General features: G+C 36.3%; 3 protein-coding genes across 3 annotated transcripts; all 3 read right to left on the bottom strand.

Annotated features, from left to right (window-relative positions):
* Positions 1-5,422: 5,422 nt before the first annotated feature.
* On the bottom strand, positions 5,423-6,346 carry LOC117668752 (olfactory receptor 14L1-like). The gene has a single exon (XM_034422814.1). It carries the CDS (start codon positions 6,344-6,346, stop codon positions 5,423-5,425), a length of 924 nt encoding a protein of 307 aa, XP_034278705.1.
* A 6,207-nt stretch (positions 6,347-12,553) lies between these two features.
* LOC117668751 (olfactory receptor 14C36-like) lies at positions 12,554-13,477 on the bottom strand. The gene has a single exon (XM_034422813.1). The coding sequence runs from the start codon at positions 13,475-13,477 to the stop codon at positions 12,554-12,556; it is 924 nt and encodes a 307-aa protein (XP_034278704.1).
* Positions 13,478-21,072: 7,595 nt separating this feature from the next.
* Positions 21,073-22,026, bottom strand: LOC117668750 (olfactory receptor 14L1-like). Its single transcript, XM_034422812.2, has one exon. The coding sequence runs from the start codon at positions 22,003-22,005 to the stop codon at positions 21,073-21,075; it is 933 nt and encodes a 310-aa protein (XP_034278703.1). The 5' UTR covers positions 22,006-22,026.

Here is a 22,026-nt window from a genome sequence, read left to right as displayed (position 1 = left end):
ACTTTGCCATACATGAATTTCATTAACAATTGTGACTGACAAATAGTCACATACAGAGAGACATATTCCACTGTATGTATGAAATTGAATGGACCCTTTGTGGTGCAGAGATTAGACCAGTGAGAACTAGATTGCCGATGCCGATCTCAATTGGCTCCTTGGTTCTCCGAGGAGCTGAGAGAGATGAAGCATTGGAAAAGACACCTAGAGAGCATTTGGAGGACTAGTCAATCCAATTCCGACCGGACACTGGTGAGGTCTTATATCAAGACCTATCTAGTGGCGATAAAAGCGGCAAAATCTAACTATTTTTCCGCTCTTATCGCATCTGCAGAGAACTGCCCAGCTGCTCTGTTTAAGGTGACCCACTCCCTTCTTTGGGGGGGGGCGTGCAGGAAGATCCCTTGCAGGGTCGAGCTGAGGATTTTGTGCAATTCCTGCATGATAAAGTCACTCGGATTCGGGAAGGCTTGGACTCCGAATGGGTGAGTCCAGGGGAGGAGACGAGGGTAGGTCTTGAGAACATTATCTGGGAGGAGTTTGATCCTGTGGCTCCCGAGGATGTGACAGGGTTCTGGGTAAGATTAGTGCCGCCACATGTTTATTGGACCCGTGTCCCTCCTGGTTGGTACTGGCCTCCCGGGAGGTTACACGAGGCTGGCTCCAGGGGATTATAAGTGCTTCTCTGAGTGAGGGTGCCTTTCCTGCTGCCTTGAAAGAGGCAGTGGTGAGGCCCCTCCTCAAGAAGCCTTCCCTGGACCTGGCTGAATTAGCAAATTATCGTCCAGTCTCCAACCTTTGTTTTGTGGCAAAGGTTGTTGAGAATGTAGTGGCATGACAACTGCCCAGGTACCTGGATGAAGCTATCTATTTGGTCCCGTATCAGTCAGGCTTCAGGCAGGGGTACAGCACAGAAATGGCATTGGTCGCATTGGTGATGATCTCTGGAGGGCTCGGGACAGGGGTTGTTCCTCTGTCCTGGTCCTGTTAGATCTCTCAGTGGCTTTTGATACCATTGACCATGGTATCATGCTGCAGCGGTTGAGGAGGTTAGGAATAAGGGGCACCGTTTTGTGGTGGTTCTCCTCCTTCCTCTCCGACCGCTTGCAGTTCATGTTGACAGGGGGGCAGAGGTCAACTTCGAGGTGCCTCGTATGGGGAGTGCCGCAAGGGTCGATCCTCTTGCCCCTTCTGTTCAACATTTATGTGAAGCCGCTGGGTGAGATCATCCATGGTTTTGGGGTGAGAGTCCACCTGTACATTGATGATACTCAGCTGTACATCTCCACCCCAGACCACCCCAATGATGCCCTTGATGTGATGTCTCACTGCCTGGAGGCTGTGCGGGTCTGGATGGAGAGAAATAGGCTCAGACTCAACCCCTCCAAGACTGAGTGGCTGTGGTTCCCGGCGTCGCGATATAGTCAACTGGTGCCATCGCTGACTATTGGGGGTGAGTCTTTGCCCCCCACAGAGAGGGCTCGCAATCTGGGCGTCCTCCTGAATGCACGGCTGTCTTTAGAAGAACATATGACAGCCGTGGCCAGGGGGGCTTTCTATCATTCACCTGATTCACCAGTTGCAGCCCTTTCTGGATCACGACGCCTTGCTCACGGTCACTCATGCCCTTGTCACCTCCTGACTGGACTACTGTAATGCTCTCTACATGGGGCTCCCCTTGAAAAGCACCCGGAGCCTCCAACTGGTCCAGAATGTGGCCGCATGGGTGGTTATGAGCGCAACTCATTGTGCCCACATGACACCCCTCCTGCGCAAGCTGCACTGGCTCCCAGTGGTCTTCCAGGTGCGATTCAAGGTGTTGGTTACCACCTTTAAAGCGCTCCATGGCATTGGACCTGGATACCTTCGAGACCATCTTCTGCCACCAGTAGCCTCCCACCGGCCAGTCCGCTCCCACAGAGAGGGTCTCCTCAGGGTGCCATCAGCCAAATTATGTCGGCTGGTGACACCCAAGGGGAGGTCCTTCTCTGTGGGAGCCCCTGCCCGTTGTAATGAACTGCCCCCAGAAATGCGTAAGATCTCCGACCTCCGTGTATTTCGCTGTGCCCTCAAAACCTTCTTGTTCCGCCAGGCCGGCCTATCAATGTAAAGATTTTAATTGGTTTTAAATGTGGGATTTTAAATTTGGGGGTTTTATAATTGAGCCAATTATTTAATAATTTTAATTATTTTTAAATTTTGTTTATTTTTGTGCTTTTAATCAGGCTGTACACCGCCCTGAGTCCTTCGGGAGAAGGGCAGTATAGAAATAAAATAATAATAATAATAATAATAATAATAATAATAATAATAATAATAATAATAATAATAATAATAATATTCAAGTCTGTCGGACTTGAACATTTTGACTCTACAAAAAACCACCTTACTCGGAACAGCTTACATCCTCCGACGATACCTTAACAGTTCCTAGGTCCTTGATTAGGACTCGAGCTGCTGAGCTATTAACCAGCCTCAAAGGCTGTGAATCTCACTAAAGATTAACCAATAAATAATAATAATAATAATAATAATAATAATAATAATAATAATAATAATAATAATAATAATAATATTCATAAAGTCTCATAAAGCATGCTTAAGGAACCATGAGGTAACGGAAATCAGCCAAACCTATTTAAAGAGTTAAATTTTATTGCTAATCTTATTCTAGGAAATAATTTATAAGTGATGTGTTGTAGCATAGGATTCTAATCAGCTGTTATGTGACTGCACACATTCTCTCAGTGGCTATTGCATTTGATGATCAACTGAAAATTCTAGATATTCTTAAAATGAAGGAGGATGAAGATGTTGCAAAAATCCAGACTGGAAGAAACTAAGCCAGAATTGAAAAAAAAAAAAACTTTCTTTGATTAGGTTCCACCATTTTAGATTGGAATGAGATTTACAGCAGGCACAGATATACCATTTTTAACATTTTACCTGCAAAGAAAATGGCAGTAATTCTTCCCCTCTATTCTCTCCTACTTTGCTATTAAAATTTATCAGTGTGAAAAGAAATAGGAATAGTGGTGTCAGGTTGAAAATTTGCCCATTTCTGAACCAAGGCATGTATTATCAAAAGATGCCTGATTTTTCTCCAAACAGGCAAAGTATAAGAGTCAACAAGCTAGGACAAGTGTTCTTAAAAACACTTAGTAACTGAGGTGTCTAGATACAAAGTTAGCTTTTTGACAACCTGCAATTTATATGAGTTTTCAAAGCAATGTGTAACCTTATTTAAGGATGTGTTTCTTTGATGCCCAGAAGGTTCATTGACAAACTTTGAAGAAGATATAGTCCATTGATTCACACTTGACCTATTCTTTTCTGACAATAAGAAAGTAGGAGTCTACCAATAGGGTTGTCTTTTTAAAGATTTTTTTAAAAAGAGGATGAATCACTATCCTTCAGTGATTGCTTAATTCCTCCATATAATTCTTCTATATTGCACCTGTAGGCTCTTCTTGATCTGTGCAGTACTTCTTGTGCAGCCCAATGTGCCATTCTCAACTCTGCTCCCATTGTAATCATTCTATTTAGGTAAAGAAATATATCTGAAATAATGACCGATAGGGCACAAGTTGTCTAATATACAACTAAATATAAAGAAGCAAACAACCAAATAAGTAAAATAATTGTAAAACATTTAATTTTAATGAATTTCTCATTTATCCAGTCATAAAGTTGAGATACTACAAAATCAAATACATATACATATACAAAGATACTTTAATACATTTCTCATTGGATTCTCATATTATGTACAATTTACAAGGATTTTCCATAAGGTAAACACAACATTAGATTATTTTTAAATATATTTCATTCATGCTTCCTTCTAATGGGTTTGGGTGTATGTATATATAAAGATAAAGATATAGACAGAGAAATAGGCACACACTTTATCTAACACCTCAATCTGAATTGCATAACATTCCACTCAATTATTTAATATAATTTTCTTAATTCTAATTTCATATGTTTAGTTAGATCTTAGTTCAGAATTTCTATCTTGAGAATTAAAGTAGTATACAAAAGACATAATTTCTAGTTAAGCTACAATTGGAAGAGATTACTCAATTTCACAATAAAATAAATTAAAATAAATCAGCTGTTGTATGAGTCTTCAATGTAACCTATTGTAATGTGTAAGAATGTGCAGGATATTTACCAAAATTTTATTCCTACTTTTTTCTTTTCTGTTAAAATAGAAGCAAATTATTTTGTTTCAAACCTCAAGAAGACTTAAAAGAACAACATTAATGTCCTTGTTTCTCATGGTATAGATTAATGAATTTAAAATGAATGTAGTAATGGAATACAGAATTATAATTATTAAACCAAGGGACAATGGAATGTCAGAAAACTAGTTTGGTGTGATGGTTAAGGTGCTGACCTAGAAACCAGGAGCATGTGAGTTTAAGTTCCACTTTAAGCATGAAAAACAGTTTGGGTCAGTTGTTGTATATTAGGAAGTCAGTAAAATTAATCACGATTTTGTAAATATTTCTCATATGGATCATTATTACAATATTCCACAAAACAAAACAAAAAACTAAATTAAATTATTGTCAAATTCATTTCATCAATCTTTTGTTTTTCCAAATGTTGGGGCAATAAAGTACATGGGCAATTGGGTTTTTTTTTTTTTTTTGGATAATAACAAATCAGTGAATAAAGGGATGTTAAGCTTTATTATTAGCTCAAGCAAATAGATGTTAAAGCATAATGTACAAAGCATGCATAGCAAGCAAAATAATATTCAAATACTTACAAGCTTTCAAGAGCTCCTTAGTAACCAAAGGGTGGCCAATTTCAGCAGTACCCAATGTCAGGTTCTGTACAGAAGCTCTCAATAAACAACAAACTCAAAACTTCACAGTCCTGCTATGGTCATGAGACTGCAAGACCTGACCTGAACCAAAATTCTGACAAATTCACAGGTTTGCAGCTATAGGAAGATCTCCCCCACTCATCGTTTATTCAGCAAACAAGAGTAGAAAGCTAGCTTAGCTTGGAAAGAACTCTAAACATCTAGAGTTTTCTTAATTTGAGAGCAAAATAAAACTGAACTTGAAATACAATTGTCTTCTGCCTTGCCATTTAATTTTTTTTTCTCAATATATACACTGTAAATATTCTCTTCATACATATATATGTTGATTGTAGGATGAACATTCTAAGTCAGTCAAGAAATTATAGCCCAGAAAATTGTGCATATCTTTTCATGTAGTCACCAGAAATCAGATTAATAACAATAAGAGATATGTCTGGATATGTTAAATAGAGATATGTTCAATTACAAAAATGAAAAAAAAATTCTAATATAAGATAATATTTGTGAAAATGGGGGTGTAGTCACATGGTTTTATATGTGTGTTTTTTTCTCTTTTTCACTTGAACATTTGATGCCTCTTTAAAAAAAAATAAACCACATATCAAAAAGCCTTGTAAGAGCAGCTTTGATCTTCTTGTTTCTCATGCTGTAGATTATTGGATTCAACATGGATGGAATAGTGGAATACATAATTGTAATTATGAAATCAAGGTGAGATGGACTGTCTGATATGTCTCTTAAGTAAGCAAAGCAAGCAGTAAACAAAAATAGGGAAAAGACTATAAGGTGTGGCAAACAAGTAGAAAAGGATTTTTTCCTTCCTTGGGTAGAAGGAATTTTCAACACAGCAGAGAAGATGTGCATATAAGTAACAATGACAAAGACAAAACAACCAAGTGCTAATGTAGAACTGAACATTATAATTCCAATTTCAGTTAAATATAAACCAGGACATGCAATCTTAAGTAAATATGGGATTTCACAATAGAACTGATTGATGATGTTAGAGCAGAAAGGAATAGTGAATGTTGCAGTAGTGTGTAATATGGCATTGAGAAAACTGGCAATCCATGCACTGCCGACCATTTTAGTGCAGGCTTTCCTGTTCATTATCATTTCATATTGTAAAGGATTACAAATGGCAATATACCGATCATATGCCATAATAGTAAGGATGGAAATATCACAGGCTAAGAAAAAGAAAAACAAAAGAACCTGACAAACACATCCAGAATAAGAAATGTACCTTATATTTGTAAGAAAATTTAAAACTGTTTTAGGAATAATTACTGAAACTGAACCAATGTCTTGGATAGCTAAATTCATCATGAAGAAGTACATGGGAGTGTGAAGATGGTGGTCAAAGACAACAGCAATAATAATGAGAAGATTCCCAGTTACTGTTGTTAAATAAAGTATCAGGAATAAAGATAAGTAAATAATCTGTACCTCCCAAAATTTTGAGAAATCCAAAAGAAGAAATACAGATGTGTCATTATCCATTCTTAATTATGAGAACTTTAAAGAAACAAGGAAAATTTAATACAAATCCTTTGAAGTATTTTAAAAAGTAACTGATCAACTTTCACTGAACATTACAATAAATCTTGATCCTACAACATTTAGAATAACACAATTTACATTGAGATTTGTCAATTATCTTACTTAAGCCTTAGGCCTTAAGGCATTATTATATTTCTTGGACTTGGACATATTTGAGAATGCATTTTAAAGTTTAAGGTATTTCTTCAGTACTCATGTGTAAGGTCTAATCAGATTCAAAATGTTGGTTTCTTTGTTGAGATGGTTAGAGTCAAATGATACAGATGGAAGTATCCAAATTCAGTTAAGTTCCTTCAGTTTGGAATGTTTCGGAAGCTAGATCCAAAATATGCATGGAGAAAAGGCTTTGTGTAAGTTGAAGCTTTTTAATCATTTAAAGAAATCAATGACTCATTCTGATTACTGACTTTGGTTTAAAAAGAGCATGAAAATGCCTTTTGAGAGAATGTTCAATACAAAAGTTCTAAGGACATGTTAAAAATTCAAATAAGGGCATAAAGGGAAATAAACTGAACATAGATTGCACAAAGTTAATATAAATTGACTTTAGTGGATTACAATCAATCAATAGGCATTGACTTTAGTGGATTACAATCAATCAAGATGCATTGTAAGCTGCCCTGAGTCTCCGGAGAAGGACGGCATATAAATCAAATTAAAAAAAAAAAAGACAATGAAAATAAGATCCCATCTCCTCCCCATGTACATTTTGCTTCCTTCCTCCTCATCCTTGTGAATTTTAAAACAATTTTAGGTGTTAGTATTTATTATTTTAAAGCTTCATATTGGTGTTTTACTAATTGTAAGTCATCTAGAATCATCTCTAGGCAAGATGGGCAGCATATAAGTTTAATAAATAAATACAAATAAAAGACAAGGACATCTTTGGCTGAATGAGTTCAAAATCAAATAAGTGAATAACTTACCATCTTTAGCCATCTTGGTCTATCTGTATGTTGTGCAGCCAGTGCTGATATTTCATCCAAGTACATTTCCCCAGAGATATTTTTAGAAAGCTGTCTCCATTGGGAGGATAAAAAAGGCACCAAGGATTTTTTTTTTTTTACTCCTTAGATCATTTCCCTAGAATTGGTATTGTTTTAATTGGGATAAGGGAGAAGTAATATGCAGCCTCAATAATGGGAAAGGTTATATCAAACTGTACATTTTCATATTATGGAAATCTAAAATGCTTCAACTCAAAAGAACTTTGCTGCTATTTGTGCAGGATATTTTACAAGTGTCCTTAGAAATTTTAATTCTAAATTTCTATAAATTTAATAAATCGAATTTATTTAATTTGATTTTATTTCTGCTTTTTAAATTTTGTATATATGTATTTTATTGTTGGCTGTTCACCGCCCTGAGTCCTTCGGGAGTAGGGCGGTATATAAATCAAATAAAAGTAAAAGTAAAAAAGTAAAGAAATAAGGTGCTATTGGTTCTTCTTAGATAATATCAGAGAATATCAGAGAATGTAAGGATTTTTCTTAGTTCACTGCTGTGTATGTGATCCCTAAAAATATTTCTCTGTCCCCTTCAAACAAATTTCCTGTATTATCCTAATGATAAGGAGTTGGCAAACTTTTTATTTATTTATTTATTTTGTCAAATATGTACGAGATAACAGATATAAGTATAGACATGGATATGAACACAGAAATGGGTATAAATAAATTAGGACAGTAGGACAGGGACGGTAGGCATGCTGGTGCGCTTATGCATGCCCCTTACAGACCTCTTAGGAAAGGGGTGAGGTCCACAGTAGACAGTTTAAGGTAAAAGTTATGGGGGTTTGAGGATGTAACAACAGAGTCAGGTAGTGCATTCCAGGCATTGACCACTCTGTTGCTGAAGTCATATTTTCTGCAATCAAGTTTTTTTACTATATAAAAGCTGTACTTAGCTATTTTTTTCTGAAGAAGTGAGAATCACAATGGGAAAATTGGTTATGGGAATTCAACTGAAATATGCTGTTTAAAAGTGAAATGATCTATTCATATTTTTTTCCTTATTTTCCAGATAAAGTTTCCAATGTTTGCCCTACCTGCTGCAATATATACGTATATGCACACACAAAGACATAATTTCTAACATACCCTATAGAGTCAGTAGAAAAATAAACATTTATCTAGTTCTTCAATAAAGTTTGGAGATGTTTTGATTGATTATATGGTGTCAAGTTGTATTCACTCTTAGCAAACACATATATTTTCTCTAGAATAATCAATCAAGTCCTAATATGGTTGTTCATATCTCAGCTGCAACTGAGTCCATCCATCTCTTGGTAGTCATCCTCTTCTTTTTCATTCTATGTTTCTCAGCCTTACATACTTCTTTAAAACACTATGACTTTGCATAATGTACCCAAAATATGAGAATCTGAAGTTGGCCATTTGTACATCATCTGAGAATTCTTAATTGATTCGTTTTAATGATTCATTTGTTTGCTTTCTTAGCTATCCATGGTATTTTCAAAATTCTTTTCCAACACTAAAGTGAAAAAAAATGTCAATACACCTATCTTGGTTCTCTCAAATCCAAATTTGTTACATGAAGATCACTAAGGAAAGACACTGCCTTCACATTTCTGATTTTTTCAAACCCTTCAAGCCCTAGGTTACAGTATATTTCTTGATTGCTGGTCCCTTTAGAGGTAGTCCTTACAAGCATTAATTTATTGATCTCTCAAAATTACAATAGCACTGGAAAGTGATTTATTGTTTTTCATACTGATGACCATTGTAGCATCCCATGGTCATGCGATCAAAACTTGGCAACTGACATATATTTATATAGTTGCACTGTCCTAGAGTTATTTGATCACCATTTGTAATCTTCCCAGCTGGCTTCTGACAAGTAAAGTCAATGAGGGAAGCCACATTTGCTTAATGAGTGCATGATTCACATAACAACTGCAGTGATTCACTAAATAACTGTGGCAAATGGTGGTAAAATGGGGCAAAACTCACTTAACAACTGCCTTGCTTAGCAATTGAAATTTTGGACTCAATTGTGGTCACAAGTCAAGAACTATTTGTTTGCCTTTTTGGATCAACTATTTACACTTCAATATTTTCACTGTTAACTTCAAAATTGGTTGTTCATGTTGCCATTGGTTTGTTATTCTTTATATTTAATCATCATAATTTTCTTTCTACTTTCATTATTAGAAGTTGTAGATCAGGTGCATTTTCAATTTTCAGGCTAGCACCATCAGCATAGTGCAGGTGAGTCTCCCCACAATTTTAGAGCCACGCTCCTTTGCTTCCAATAGTTTCCTTCAATATATATTCCACAAAAATGGGTAAACTATTAATTCCGAAGAAGGCTTTATTAATTAATAACATTGACAGAATATATTTCACTTTTACATAGATTTCATAATAGTTTTAAAAATGGGAAAAGTGTAATTTGTTATACTATTAAATGAGTATGTGGTACATTTAGGAGATCTGCATCAATTTGGTAAGTTAATTCTTGAGGGATTTTTGCATCTTTTTTATTTGTCTTTATTTTTATGTTATTATTTGGTCTGGATATTATATCTTAATAAGTAATTAATTTGTTGAATGTGTATACATTACTGTTTTGTATATGCATTTGTTTTTGTATATGGATTTCTCTCTTTTTTTTCCAAAAATTTTGAATAAAGAGAGACAGAAATGATAGAGTGAATCATGATGGGTGGCTGGCTGGCTGGCTGGCTGGCTGGCAGGCAGGCAGGCAGGCAGGCAGGCAGGCAGGCAGGCAGGCAGGAAGGAAGGAAGGAAGGAAGGAAGGAAGGAAGGAAGGAAGGAAGTCAGAATGCAGTAAATATTTTTAACCAACCTGATCTTTTTATCAAGTTTTCTTCACTTGTGTAATGTCTCCTCCAGCCAGTAGATGTCAACCTCACACTTTCCTTCTGCTTTCATCACAAACTTTGTAAATCCAAAAGTTTATTCCACATAAATTAATCCATTTAAAAAACAGAATAAAGAGGGAAAATAACTCAATGTCTTAGGCAATGTTTTAAATTCCTAGAATAACCAGTCCACCCTTTTACTTTAATTTTTAGCTTCCCATTAATGTTTTTTTTCTTTTTTTTCAGATCTGTCATCAGCTCAAAATCTCACTCACCACTATTCTTTTGGAGGTGGAGAAACAGTTCCTTTCCTCCTACACTGTAGAGCCCCTCCTTTCTATCCACTTTTTTTGGAAATTAGTTCCAAGGTAGAAATTAGAAAACTCTCACCCAGATCAAACACACTGCTATAGAATCATCTCTTCTTGCTTCCTTTGTCCTGGTTGTCATAACCTCAGTTCAGCCATAATGGCCATCTCTTTTCCACAAGTCAGAAGGGTTCCTTTGGATCAAGCAAGGAGGCAGCCATCCCCTCGCGACTGACAAAACATTCCTTCTATCTTCATCACCCCTCCAGGGTGACTTTGGCCCCTAGGACCTCTTGGCAGATAGAATCAGATGGGTTTCACAGAGCTCTGCTAACTGGACCCCCATTAAGAATGAACTCCTGACTCTGGACAGCATTTCCCTGCAATACTGCAGTTTAACTACTGTGCCACCAGGACACATATCACAACATTAATTGAATGTTAGTTGAATGTTAGTTGATAGAAGGATCTGCATAATCTCTTTACCCTTATCTTAATCATACTTGTTGTTTCTATAAATTTAAATGCCATTCTTCCATTACTGCTAATAGTAATTAATATTTGAAATTTTGGTTGTAAGTTGTTTCCAGATTTTCATTACTAATGAAGACCACAGAAGATCAGCTTCTGGATTGATTTAATTCCTATTGAAAACTTGGAACAGGTTCAAACTTGTTGTGTATGACAGCTTTCTTACTTTCTTGTTGATATTTGAAAATAAATAGATGCATAGATCATTTTCTAGAAAAAAAACTGCTGTCCAAAATGACTTGAAAAAGCAACTTTGATATTTTTATTTCTCATGCTGTAAATTAATAAATTCAACATAGGTGGAATAATGGAATATATTATTGACATTATGAAGTCCAGATGTGATGCACTGTCAGCTGTAGATTTTAGATATGCAAGGCAAGAAATAAACAAATATGTTAACCATGTTTTCTTGAAGAAGTAAAAAATCTGTCAATAAATATTGTAGAAAAGTAAACTACTTTGATCCTGTTCAAGCCAATTTTTTCCCTCCCACATTTTTTTAAACAACAATTTTTAATAAATGAACTTTTTGCATAAAGATTGGATTATGCATATTTATTTGATGTTTCAAAAAGTAGGAATCTTTATTCATAAGCATATTTCTTTGTAACTGATATAGACAGACATACTATACAATCCCTATTGTTTATAAAATTGCTTTGATCCAACTATGTATGCTGCATAGAATTACTGTGGAAACGGAGGAAGCAAATAAATGAATAAGTATTTTAAAATATAAAAAAATGAAAACCTCAATAAAGAGGGATGGTGAACAGCTCATGTGTATTATGTTTTTCATTTAAGATTTATTAGAAATTCCACATTGATATTCATAGAATTTTAAAACATTTCTCATATTAAATTATTGAACACATTTTTTTAAGTTTTTCCTAAAATAAGAAAGCAGAATTATTTATTTTCATTTAATCAACACTTTCTTCTAATAAATACATTGTTTATAGATTTTCTGTACTGCATCCCTATTGGAAATATGTAACGTTCCATTCAATTGAATATTCATATAAGTTAATTCTAATTTTTTATCTGTTAGCTGTCTTTCACAGAATTACTGTTGTGATAATTATTTCTGACACTTTGGCATCAAGCAAAGGATACAAACTTTGTCTAACTATGATGACAGAGACAACCAATATCATCTTGTGATTAAGTCAAAAGACTACAAGAAAATGAGTAGTGGTCCAACCCAACCCAGCTGGGTGTCCTTGAATCAAACTTTTTTTCTCAGCTACATCTTAAAATGTTGGCAAGAAAATTGAACATGTGTGTTTGTATCATCCAAGGGTCAGAGGAGACTCAATGCACCATAACAATCTCAATCTTAATACAGATAAGTTAAATTTCATAACTGGATTTTTTTAAAAAAAAATAACCTTTGAACTTTATATAATGTATTGGAAAATGGAAAATAGTTGGGAAAATATTTATATTTGAATCTCCTTAAAAAAATAATAATTTCTGACCAAAAAGTCTCAAAAGAGTAACTTTAATGTCTTTGTTTCTCATGCTGTAAATTAATGGATTCAACATAGCTGGAATAATGGAATACATTATTGTTATTATGAAGTTTGGATGTGATTCACTGTCAGTTGTAGGTTTGAGGTAAGCAAGGCAAGACGTAAACAAAAATATGAAGAAAACAACCATATGTGGTAAGCAAGTAGAGAAGGCCTTTTTCCTTCCTTGAACAGAAGGAATTCTCAGAACAGCAGAGAAGACATGCATGTAAGTAACAATGACAGAGGCAAAACAACCAGTTGCTAACATAGCAGTAAATATTTGAAATCCAGTTTCAAATACATATAAATCAGAACAGGCAATCTTAAGTAAATATGGGACTTCACAGAAGAACTGGTTTATACTATTAGAGCAGAAAGGAGTCATAAAAGTGAAAAGAGTTTGCAATGAAGCATTGAGAAGGCTGGCAGTCCATACACCAGCAATCATCTTGATGCAGGCCTTCCTGTTTATCATCATTTCATAATGTAAAGGGTTACAAATGGCAATATATCGATCATAGGCCATGACAGTAAGCAGAGAAATATCACAGCTCAGGAAAAACAACAAAAACATGACTTGGGCAACACACCCAGAGTGAGAAATAGTTCTTATATTTGTAAGAAAATTAAAAAGAGTTTTGGGGATAATGGCTGAAACTGAACCAATGTCTTGCATTGCTAAATTCATCAGGAAGAAATACATGGGGGTGTGAAGATGGTGATCACAAACAATAGCTGAGATGATGAGAAGATTCCATGTTACTGTCATTAAATAGAGTATCAGTAGCAAAGCCACATGCATAATTTGTAGCTCCCAAATCTTTGAGAATTCCCAGAGAAGAAACTCAGAAGTATCATTATCCATTCTTAAACAATACACTCTAGGAAAAGAAAAAGAATTGTTAAAATATTTCCTGTTCAGTATAGTTCAGAGTAAGTTGCAGAAGGATGGTTCAGTGAGCCTTGATAGTATAGTGGTTTAGTGCACCCTGTCATTAACACAGCTGCCTGCAATTTCTGCTGGTTCGAATCTCTTCAAGGCTCAAGGTTGACTCAGCCTTCCATCCTTTCTAAGGTAGGTGAAATGAGGACCCAGTTTGTGAGGGAAATAAGCTGACTTTGTATAAAATATACAAAAGAATGAAGGCTATTGCTTAACGCATTGTAAGGCGCCCTGAGTCTCCGGAGAAGGGCGGCATATAAATCAAATTTTAAAATTTTTTTTATTTAATTAAAACCATTTTGTAACACTAACTTCATTGGAAATGAGAGCCTAAAGCAAAAAATATTGCTTTCATCATCAAATAAAAGCTGTAATTGAGAATTTACAGGAATAGCTCTGGGATTCTTGTTTGAATTTTGTAAATTCAAAATAACAATATATACTAAACTCTACCTTTAGTTGTTATAGAAATAATTTACTTGGGTTGGATTGGGATTAGTTATATTTATTATTTTGATGCCAATAGATGGAGATAATTTTTTGTTACATTGTTTTTTAAGCCATCATTTATTTAGTTTTAATATACATGAATGGCCTAAACGTATTGTGGGATTTGAATTATGGCATTCATTATAATTGTTAAACCTTTGAATGACCTTCTCATTTACACCTTGATCTACACAATATGTGGACTGAAAAAAAATGGCTTAAAATCAGAACCTCCATTCTGTTTGACAACATAATTTGAATTAAGATGTACGGTCAGCTTGTTTACCAAGTGAATGAAAATGTTTTTAAAGAGTCAATTTTAAATACTGACAGAGCCCTAATTTTTAAGGTTAAATATAAAGTGAAAATGAAGCTATATTTGAATAGATTACAGAAAAATTAAAATTAAATTATATGAGACCATGGTAATCTTTCTTAGTCAGGCAAATCTCATTAATCTAAATAATTGAAGAATGTCTGTGAAATAACTGAAGGTGGAAATGGAGAGGAGAACTGGAAAAAGTTATTGTTTGCTCTATTTGATTAATTTACAATGTTTTAAATTCTGATGTTATTTATTTTCATCTCTCCCCTTAAATAAAAGTTACTGAAGAATGATTTAGGCAGCCAACTATAATCTGCATTTTGTTGGAATTTTAATTGCAAAGAAAAGGGAAGACATATGAATATTTAAATGAAGAAAGGAACAAATAATGTGTAATTCAAAATAAATATAGGTAAATGACTCACCATATTCATTCTTCTTTATTCATGCAGATTTCTTTATTTTTTTCTTGTTCTCCTTCCAAAGCCAGAAAACAATTATGTTATACTGTAGTATAACATAATTATAATGTACTGTACGATTTTATCTATTTTTTTTCTTGCCATTTCCCCAAGGCTTTTTTTTTTAAAGTTTCAGTTCATAGTATAAATAACCTATGGGGAGCAGGATGGATTTAAAAATAACATAAAACAGATTGCCCAAGTGTCTTTCTTATTATAATGGGAGCGAGAGGACTAATTTGTAGGCTAAATAATTAAAAAGTCATGAGCAGTTAATCTGACTTGATCAGATTTATGAAAGTCTAAACTGTCTCAATTTTATAATTTTTAAGGATGATATGTTATTAACTCCTATTATTTATTTTGGTTTTCTGGAGTAATTACTGTTACTAAATATTCAGAAGAATTCATGCAGCACATTGTACAATTGTGATTAGAAAATTAGATGTTTTGAATTCTTTAAATAATGAAAGGATAGTGACATGCAGCAATTATTCTTATTATTCTTATTTTTTGTGACATACTGTAAGTGATCCCTATGAAAAGCTTGTCCGCCCATTTTCTGTTTATTATCTTGAATATCCAACATTTTGCTGAGTGAGAGCTGTTCCCGGCCATATTTTGGACAGATTGCAATCATAATGGGAAGACTGATTGTGAAAATACAATAAAAAGATATTACACTTCTAGGTGATGTAACATCTCTCTTTGTCTCACACATACATACATTTCAAGAAACATATTGCAGTTTGTCCTTCATACATCAAAAGGTAAAGAAGTTGTGCTGCAAACTCACAGAAGCCGCCACAACTTTCCAAAATTTCATTTCCTCAGGAATGATGGCTCCTGGATTTTGAATACATTCTGTAAATTATCCCACTTGTATTAAATATATATATTATGAATTCCTTTCCCTATGTGGTAACCCTGAATATGAAGCATTTTGCTGGCTGAATTTCTTTTTTTGGAATATAGAAAATATTGAGAATCATATATACAAATAAGTACATATTTTACTCAACTTATCATGTGGGTTTTAAATTAAAAATGAGTGGGTAAGGTGATCAATATTTAGGATCTCTAGGACAATCTGTAGGATCTTTGGCACTTAATTCGAAACATAAACCCAATGGGGGGATTCTACGGGTTCAGTAGAACTGGTTGTTAAGTAGTTAAGCAGTTCGGAGAACCTGTTGTTAAAAGAAATCTCCTTTTGTTTTTTTTCACTTAACAGGGTTAATCCTGTAAGGAATTACAACATTTGGTGTTGTTTCCTAGCCTAATCTTTATTGCCCTCCTTACAGAAACTGCCTCTCTTTCAGTATGCCTAGACTTACTGTTGCTTTCGGTTCTGGAGGTTCTCGGAGATTTTTTTTTTTTTTTGCTTGACTTTCTTAAAGGGGAAGGGTTGTTTTAAGCTATTTACACCACTGTTGGGAGGAAATACTCCCTTGTTGGAGTTCTTCCAGCCAGGATGCAATGATCAGCACTCTGAAGAAATAATTGAATAACAAAACAGAAGCTTTTAATGACAAGGAACCAAGATGGGTGACATTTAGCAAGGCTTCTTGGCTAGCTAGAAACATTGATCTTCAAACGTGAATTTTCACACCCTTTCTTACTTTTGGTCTAAAACTGGTTTTTGGTGAAGTTTAATTCTGTGCTTGGTTATGTTTAATCCTGTGTTTAGTGATGAGATAATTTTCCCTATTCAGCTTTGTTTGGAAGGAAAAATGTTAATCTCCATTCCTGAAAAGAAGCAGCTTCAGAAATCTTACTAGTTCTGTGTCTATTTGTTCTGGTAATTGGTTTAACAAGCAACAGATTGCTCCTTTGCTTCATTCTGGAGAACTTAAATGATCTCTCTGCTAAAGGGTTTCACTTTATGAGCAGCAGTTGGCTGCTGATAGTTATCATTGCATTTTAACTATTTTAATTCCTCAAGGTGTTCTGGCACCCTCCCTGATTTGTAACTCCAGTTTGCAGGTATTTCTAATCTAATGATTGGTGTTTAAGGATTGGTATTCTTTGCTTTGCAAGCAAAGAAGCTTTTTGTATTTTTGTACAGGTAATCCTTGACTTACAACAGTTAAAATGGCACTGGAAAAGGTGACTTATGACTGTTTTTTACACTTATGACCTTATGCAGCAAATTGTCATTAGGCAGCGATGCCACGTGGCCATGGCCACCCAGTCACATGAAGCACTGCAGTTGTGAAATGAGTGACACGTTTGTTAAGAATGCTGCAACGGGCATAAATGAGGACCGGTCAAAAGTGCAAGGATCTGTCAGAAATCACTTTTTCAGCCCTCTGGGTAGTCCTTTTGTGCATATGAGCTACTCAGAGGGCTGAAAAAGTTATTTTTGACCAGTCCTCGCACTTTGACCGGTCCTCGCACTTATGACTGTCCTCACATTTTACATTTTTCGCCCTATCTTGTCACCATGGTGAAGAGAAGCAGTTGTGAAATGAGTGACATGGTTGTTAAGAATGCTGCAATGGGCATAAATGTGAGGATAGTCATAAGTGTGAGGACCAGTCAAAAGTGTGAGGACTGGTCAGAAATGAGTTTTTTCAGCCCTCTGAGTAGTCCCTTACACATAGCCATGGTCACCCGGTCACATGATCAACTAGCCACACCCACCCAGTCACATAACCACTAAGCCATGCCCACCCAGATAAGCCACGCCCATAGAACCAGTTGTTAAAAAAATTGAATCCCACCACTGCATAAACACCAATATAATCAATCACAGAATGATGGGAAGGGTGGAAAATCCAAAGTAGAAGATAAAAGAAACATACCTAAGAGCCATAAAGGACTCAAATGTCTATATACTAATGCTCAAGTTTAGGGAACAAAATGGGCGAACTTGAAGTGCTAGTACATAAAGGCAGATATGATATAGTTACTAGTGAAATTAGTGAAACTTGGTGGGATGAAACTAATGTCTGGAATTTTCTGATGGGAGGATAGAAACTATTCAAAAGAAACAGACCTGCCTAACCTACTCCCTGCCTGGCCACCTTGATGGCACAAAGCCTCGCCATTCTTCCCATTTTCCTCATTCTTTCTGCTCAAACAGCAGTGGGCTCTGCAGGACAAAGGAGTGTCTCATTTCTCCCCTGACATGGTGAACTCCAGCAGGCTTTGGCAGGCTAGATGCAGATGTGAGGGGCCTGGCCCTGCAGTGCTTTCTCGCTCAGTTGAAGGCTTTGTTCCTGCCTTGAAACAGTGAATCAAAGTGAGTAGTACAACTGGGCCAAGGACATTGTTGATTCCTGCTCCTGGCTGATTCTGATTCCACAGCCGGCCTTACTGTTTGAGTGCAGGAATGAAGCCTTCAAGTCAGCAAGTCAGGACTGTGGGGTCAGGCCCCTCACGCCTACATCCAACCTGCCAGAGCTTGTTGTGCCAGGGGAGGAATGAGACCTCATTGTTCCATGAAGACCACCATCACTTGAGCAGGGAGGAAGAGGAGAAGAATGTTGAGGCTTTGTACCAGCCAGCCAGCCAGGCAGAGAGTAGGTCAGGTGGTGCCGGCTGGCTGGAAGGGGGATCATGGCTGCTCAGGTGGCTGCTGCCAGCAGCAGATTGGGTGCCCTGACTGTGTCCAAGCTGAAGTAGAAGTGCAGCAGTGGGCTTGCCTTCAAAGATCATTCCAAATGCCCCATTTGCATGCAGACGGACCATTTGCATGCAAGCATGCTCATGGAACAATGGGTCTTATTCCTCCCCTGGTGTGGTGAACTCCAGGGGATGCAGGTGTGAGGGACACACTCAAACAGTAAGACCTGTGCATGTGAATGAGCAGTGCACCTGGGCCACACACGGCATTGGGTCCTGTGCCCGGCCAATTCCATGGTGATCTTCCCGACTCCAACCATGGGATGGATTGTTGAAGGAGCTCTGTCCACACAGATTTTAATGGGCATGGAGCATCCCTGCCACAGCTGTGGTGGAAAGTAGTTCAGGAGCAGGAGACTGGCACCTCAAATACTTTTCACACTGAGAATGAAAGTTTCTGGGTTCATGACTCTGCAAAAGAGGATTGGTGCCTGAACCTGCATGATATTATGGCACCCAGAAACATTCATTCTCAGTGTGAAAAACATTTTCAAACCAATTTTCCTCTCCCTCCCTCAAAGGCAAAAAAATAGCAGCAGAGAGAAATGGATGTTTGCAAGGTGAGTCCAGTGTGGCATGAAAGGAGGGAGAAGCATAACATATCTTAGTGGGTTGCAGAGGCCTTCAGGGACTGTTCTATCACTACCCCCCCACCACCATGGCCTTCTCCACCCTGAGATACCTCATGTGCACTTCACAAATGGCACATTAATATTCTTGAATTGTGAGCTCTTGTGTGTTGCAAACAGCCATTTCTAATGGGGAAAACAGGACAAAGCAGAGTGGGGGAAATATTTTCCTTTGCTATATTTCCAGTCTGAATTAGACCATGGCAGGCTCCCTACAGGAGAGCCCTTTTAAGGACTATGTATAAATAGAAAAGCAAATAACTTACCTCTGTTCTTAAATGCTAAAACTGTTGCACATAAAAAACAGAGAAGCTCTGATCAACTATCACAGTACAGCTACAGCTGTACTATTGTCTGTGAACAACCCCACTAAATACAAACATGAGATAAACTGAGCCTGGTTTGTTCTCAGTCTTTTAAGTGACCACAACTAGCAAAAGTGGCATTTGATCACAGTAAGGAGGCATCAAGAAATGTTCCCCCTTTTGCATTTGACCATCTAAGAAAGGACAGGAAAGGAGAAAGGGAAAGAGGAAAGAAAAAGAAAAAGAAGGAAAGAGGGGAAGAGAGCAATGAAGGAAAAAGAGAGGAAGAGGGGAAGGAAGAAGAAAGAAAGGAAAGTAAACAAGGAAAAAGAAGAAAAGGAAAAAGGGAAGGAAGGAAGGAAGGAAGGAAGGAAGGAAGGAAGGAAGGGAGGAGATTATAATGAGAGAGAATGAGGGTCTGGGGGAAATTCTGCCTTAGCACTTGGCCACAGCAGCCCTGTTGCCTTTTGCCATCCCTTTGTTCCCTCTCCTGACCTCTCTTGGTGATCTCCCATCCTATTGCTGAGGATGCTTTGGTTACAAAGCTGGGTCTCCTTGCAAGAAGAGGGAGTGGGCCTCCTCTGACCCACACATTTTGCCTTCCCGCACACACCATGAGCAACCTGGCCAAAGAGAATGAGAACAGCAGCAGTGGAGCTGCCCACCCCCAGCCATGCCCCCCAGCCACACCCATACCAGCGACACCCCAACCCAACCCACCGAGGTCAACCACAACCCTGATGTGGCCCTCAATGAAATTGAGTTTGACACCCCTGATCTATATCTATCTATTTTAGAAGAATTACTGGATATTACAAAAAGTTTCAATCTTTTCCTATGTTAAAAGAATGATTGCTTACTTTTTTAACCATTATCCTAAGATATTTAATTAATTAAAGAATGACCTTCTAAAAAACTTATAAAAGTTTCTGGACCAGTTTGAAGTTTACTTTCCTTCTTATTTAGATACTGAGGCATCAATACATGAGATTATCTGGAGCTCAGGGTTGACCTATGGTGCTCTCTGAGTTTGTTTGCTTTCTTGCAATTGTTTTGTTGCCCAGTTATGTAACATCTTCAGTGTTAGAATTGGAAGTAAACCATATTTACTTTATAAAATAATTTATGCCTAAAGTGAATTGAATCAAAGACTTTATTTTCTATAGATTAAAATATTAATGGGATCAAATTACGTCCTATTCCCTTGTTTGGCAATATGACAGCAGAGAATTTTATCTGGGTAATATAGCTTTTATTAAATCTATTTTTTTAATAAATTGATTTGATGGGGAACATGATTGATGAAATAGTTTAAAATATATTTTGATGATCCTGGATGCAATTCCCATATTATACAAAAATGAAGACTATCAGATTTGTTCACATATTTCTGTTCTTAGAAGTGTTTTTGGAAGTATTTTAAAGACTTAAGATTCTAGCTCATTGCATGTGTGCGTGAGTGTGTGTGTGTGTGTAACATTTTTTTTGTTTTGAAATCTAACTGATCCTATCTATTTTTTATAATTCCTTTCAGTATCTTTTCACATATCCTGAATAAAAATAATAAGAAATATATATTTTCTAAGGATAGGCTTCCAAACCTAAGACTTAACAAATAAGTAATGCTGGGAGTTAGCATCTATCCTATGTCAACTCACGAAATAAATAAGTACAAAATTCATACTTCTTTAAAATGAAATAACATCTGACTTAAAAGTCTTGAAAGAGCAACTTTGATATCCTTGTTTCTCAAGCTGTAGATAAATGGATTCATCATGGGTGGAATAATAGAATACATAATGCTAATTATGAAGTCAGAGTGGGAAGGACTGTCAGATATGGGCTTCAGATAAGCAAGGGAACCAGTAAAGAAAAATATGGAGAAGACAATAAGATGTGGCACGCAAGTAGTGAAGGCTTTTTTCCTTCCTTGAACTGAAGGAATTCTCAGTACAGCACAGAAGACATACACATATGTTACAAGCACAAAAATAAGACAACACAATACTAATGTAGCACTGAAGATTAGAGCTACAATTTCAGATACATATAAACCAGAACAGGCAATCTTAAGTAAATATGGGATTTCACAGAAGAACTGGTTGATAATATTAGAGCAGAAAGGAGTCATAAATGTAAAAACAGTGTGTAATGAAGCATTGAGAAGGCTGGCTGTCCATATGCTGCCAATCATTTTGGTGCAAGCCCCTCTGTTCATTATCATTTCATATTGTAAAGGGTTGCAAATGGCAATATACCTATCATATGCCATAACAGTAAGGAGAGAAACATCACAGCTCAGGAAAAAGATGAACAACATGACTTGAGCAACACATCCAAAATGAGAAATAGTCCTTGTGTTCATAAGAGAATTAAAAACAGCTTTAGGAATAATGACTGAAACTGAACCAATATCTTGCATGGCTAAATTCATCAGGAAGAAGTACATGGGAGTGTGAAGGTGTGTGTCAAAAACAACAGCAGTGATGATAAAAAGGTTCCCTGTTACCGTCACTGAATATAGTATCAATAGTAAAACTATACGCATAACCTGTAGCTCCCAATTTTTTGAGAATTCCCATAGAAGAAATTCAGAGGTGTCATTATCCATTCTTAAAATATTGTATTCTAG

This window comes from Pantherophis guttatus, chromosome 4, assembly GCF_059756535.1.
Source record: "Pantherophis guttatus breed Tessera chromosome 4, ASM5975653v1, whole genome shotgun sequence".
NCBI classification, from domain to species: domain Eukaryota; kingdom Metazoa; phylum Chordata; class Lepidosauria; order Squamata; family Colubridae; genus Pantherophis; species Pantherophis guttatus.
The sequence above is the reverse complement of the archived record's forward strand: the minus strand, read 5'-3'. Positions and strand labels throughout refer to the sequence as shown.

Bases quoted from the DNA above. Each gene is read 5' to 3' on its own strand.
- LOC117668752 (XM_034422814.1), bottom strand. From the start codon at position 6,346: ATGGATAATGACACATCTGTATTTCTTCTTTTGGATTTCTCAAAATTT.
- LOC117668751 (XM_034422813.1), bottom strand. From the start codon at position 13,477: ATGGATAATGATACTTCTGAGTTTCTTCTCTGGGAATTCTCAAAGATT.
- LOC117668750 (XM_034422812.2), bottom strand. From the start codon at position 22,005: ATGGATAATGACACCTCTGAATTTCTTCTATGGGAATTCTCAAAAAAT.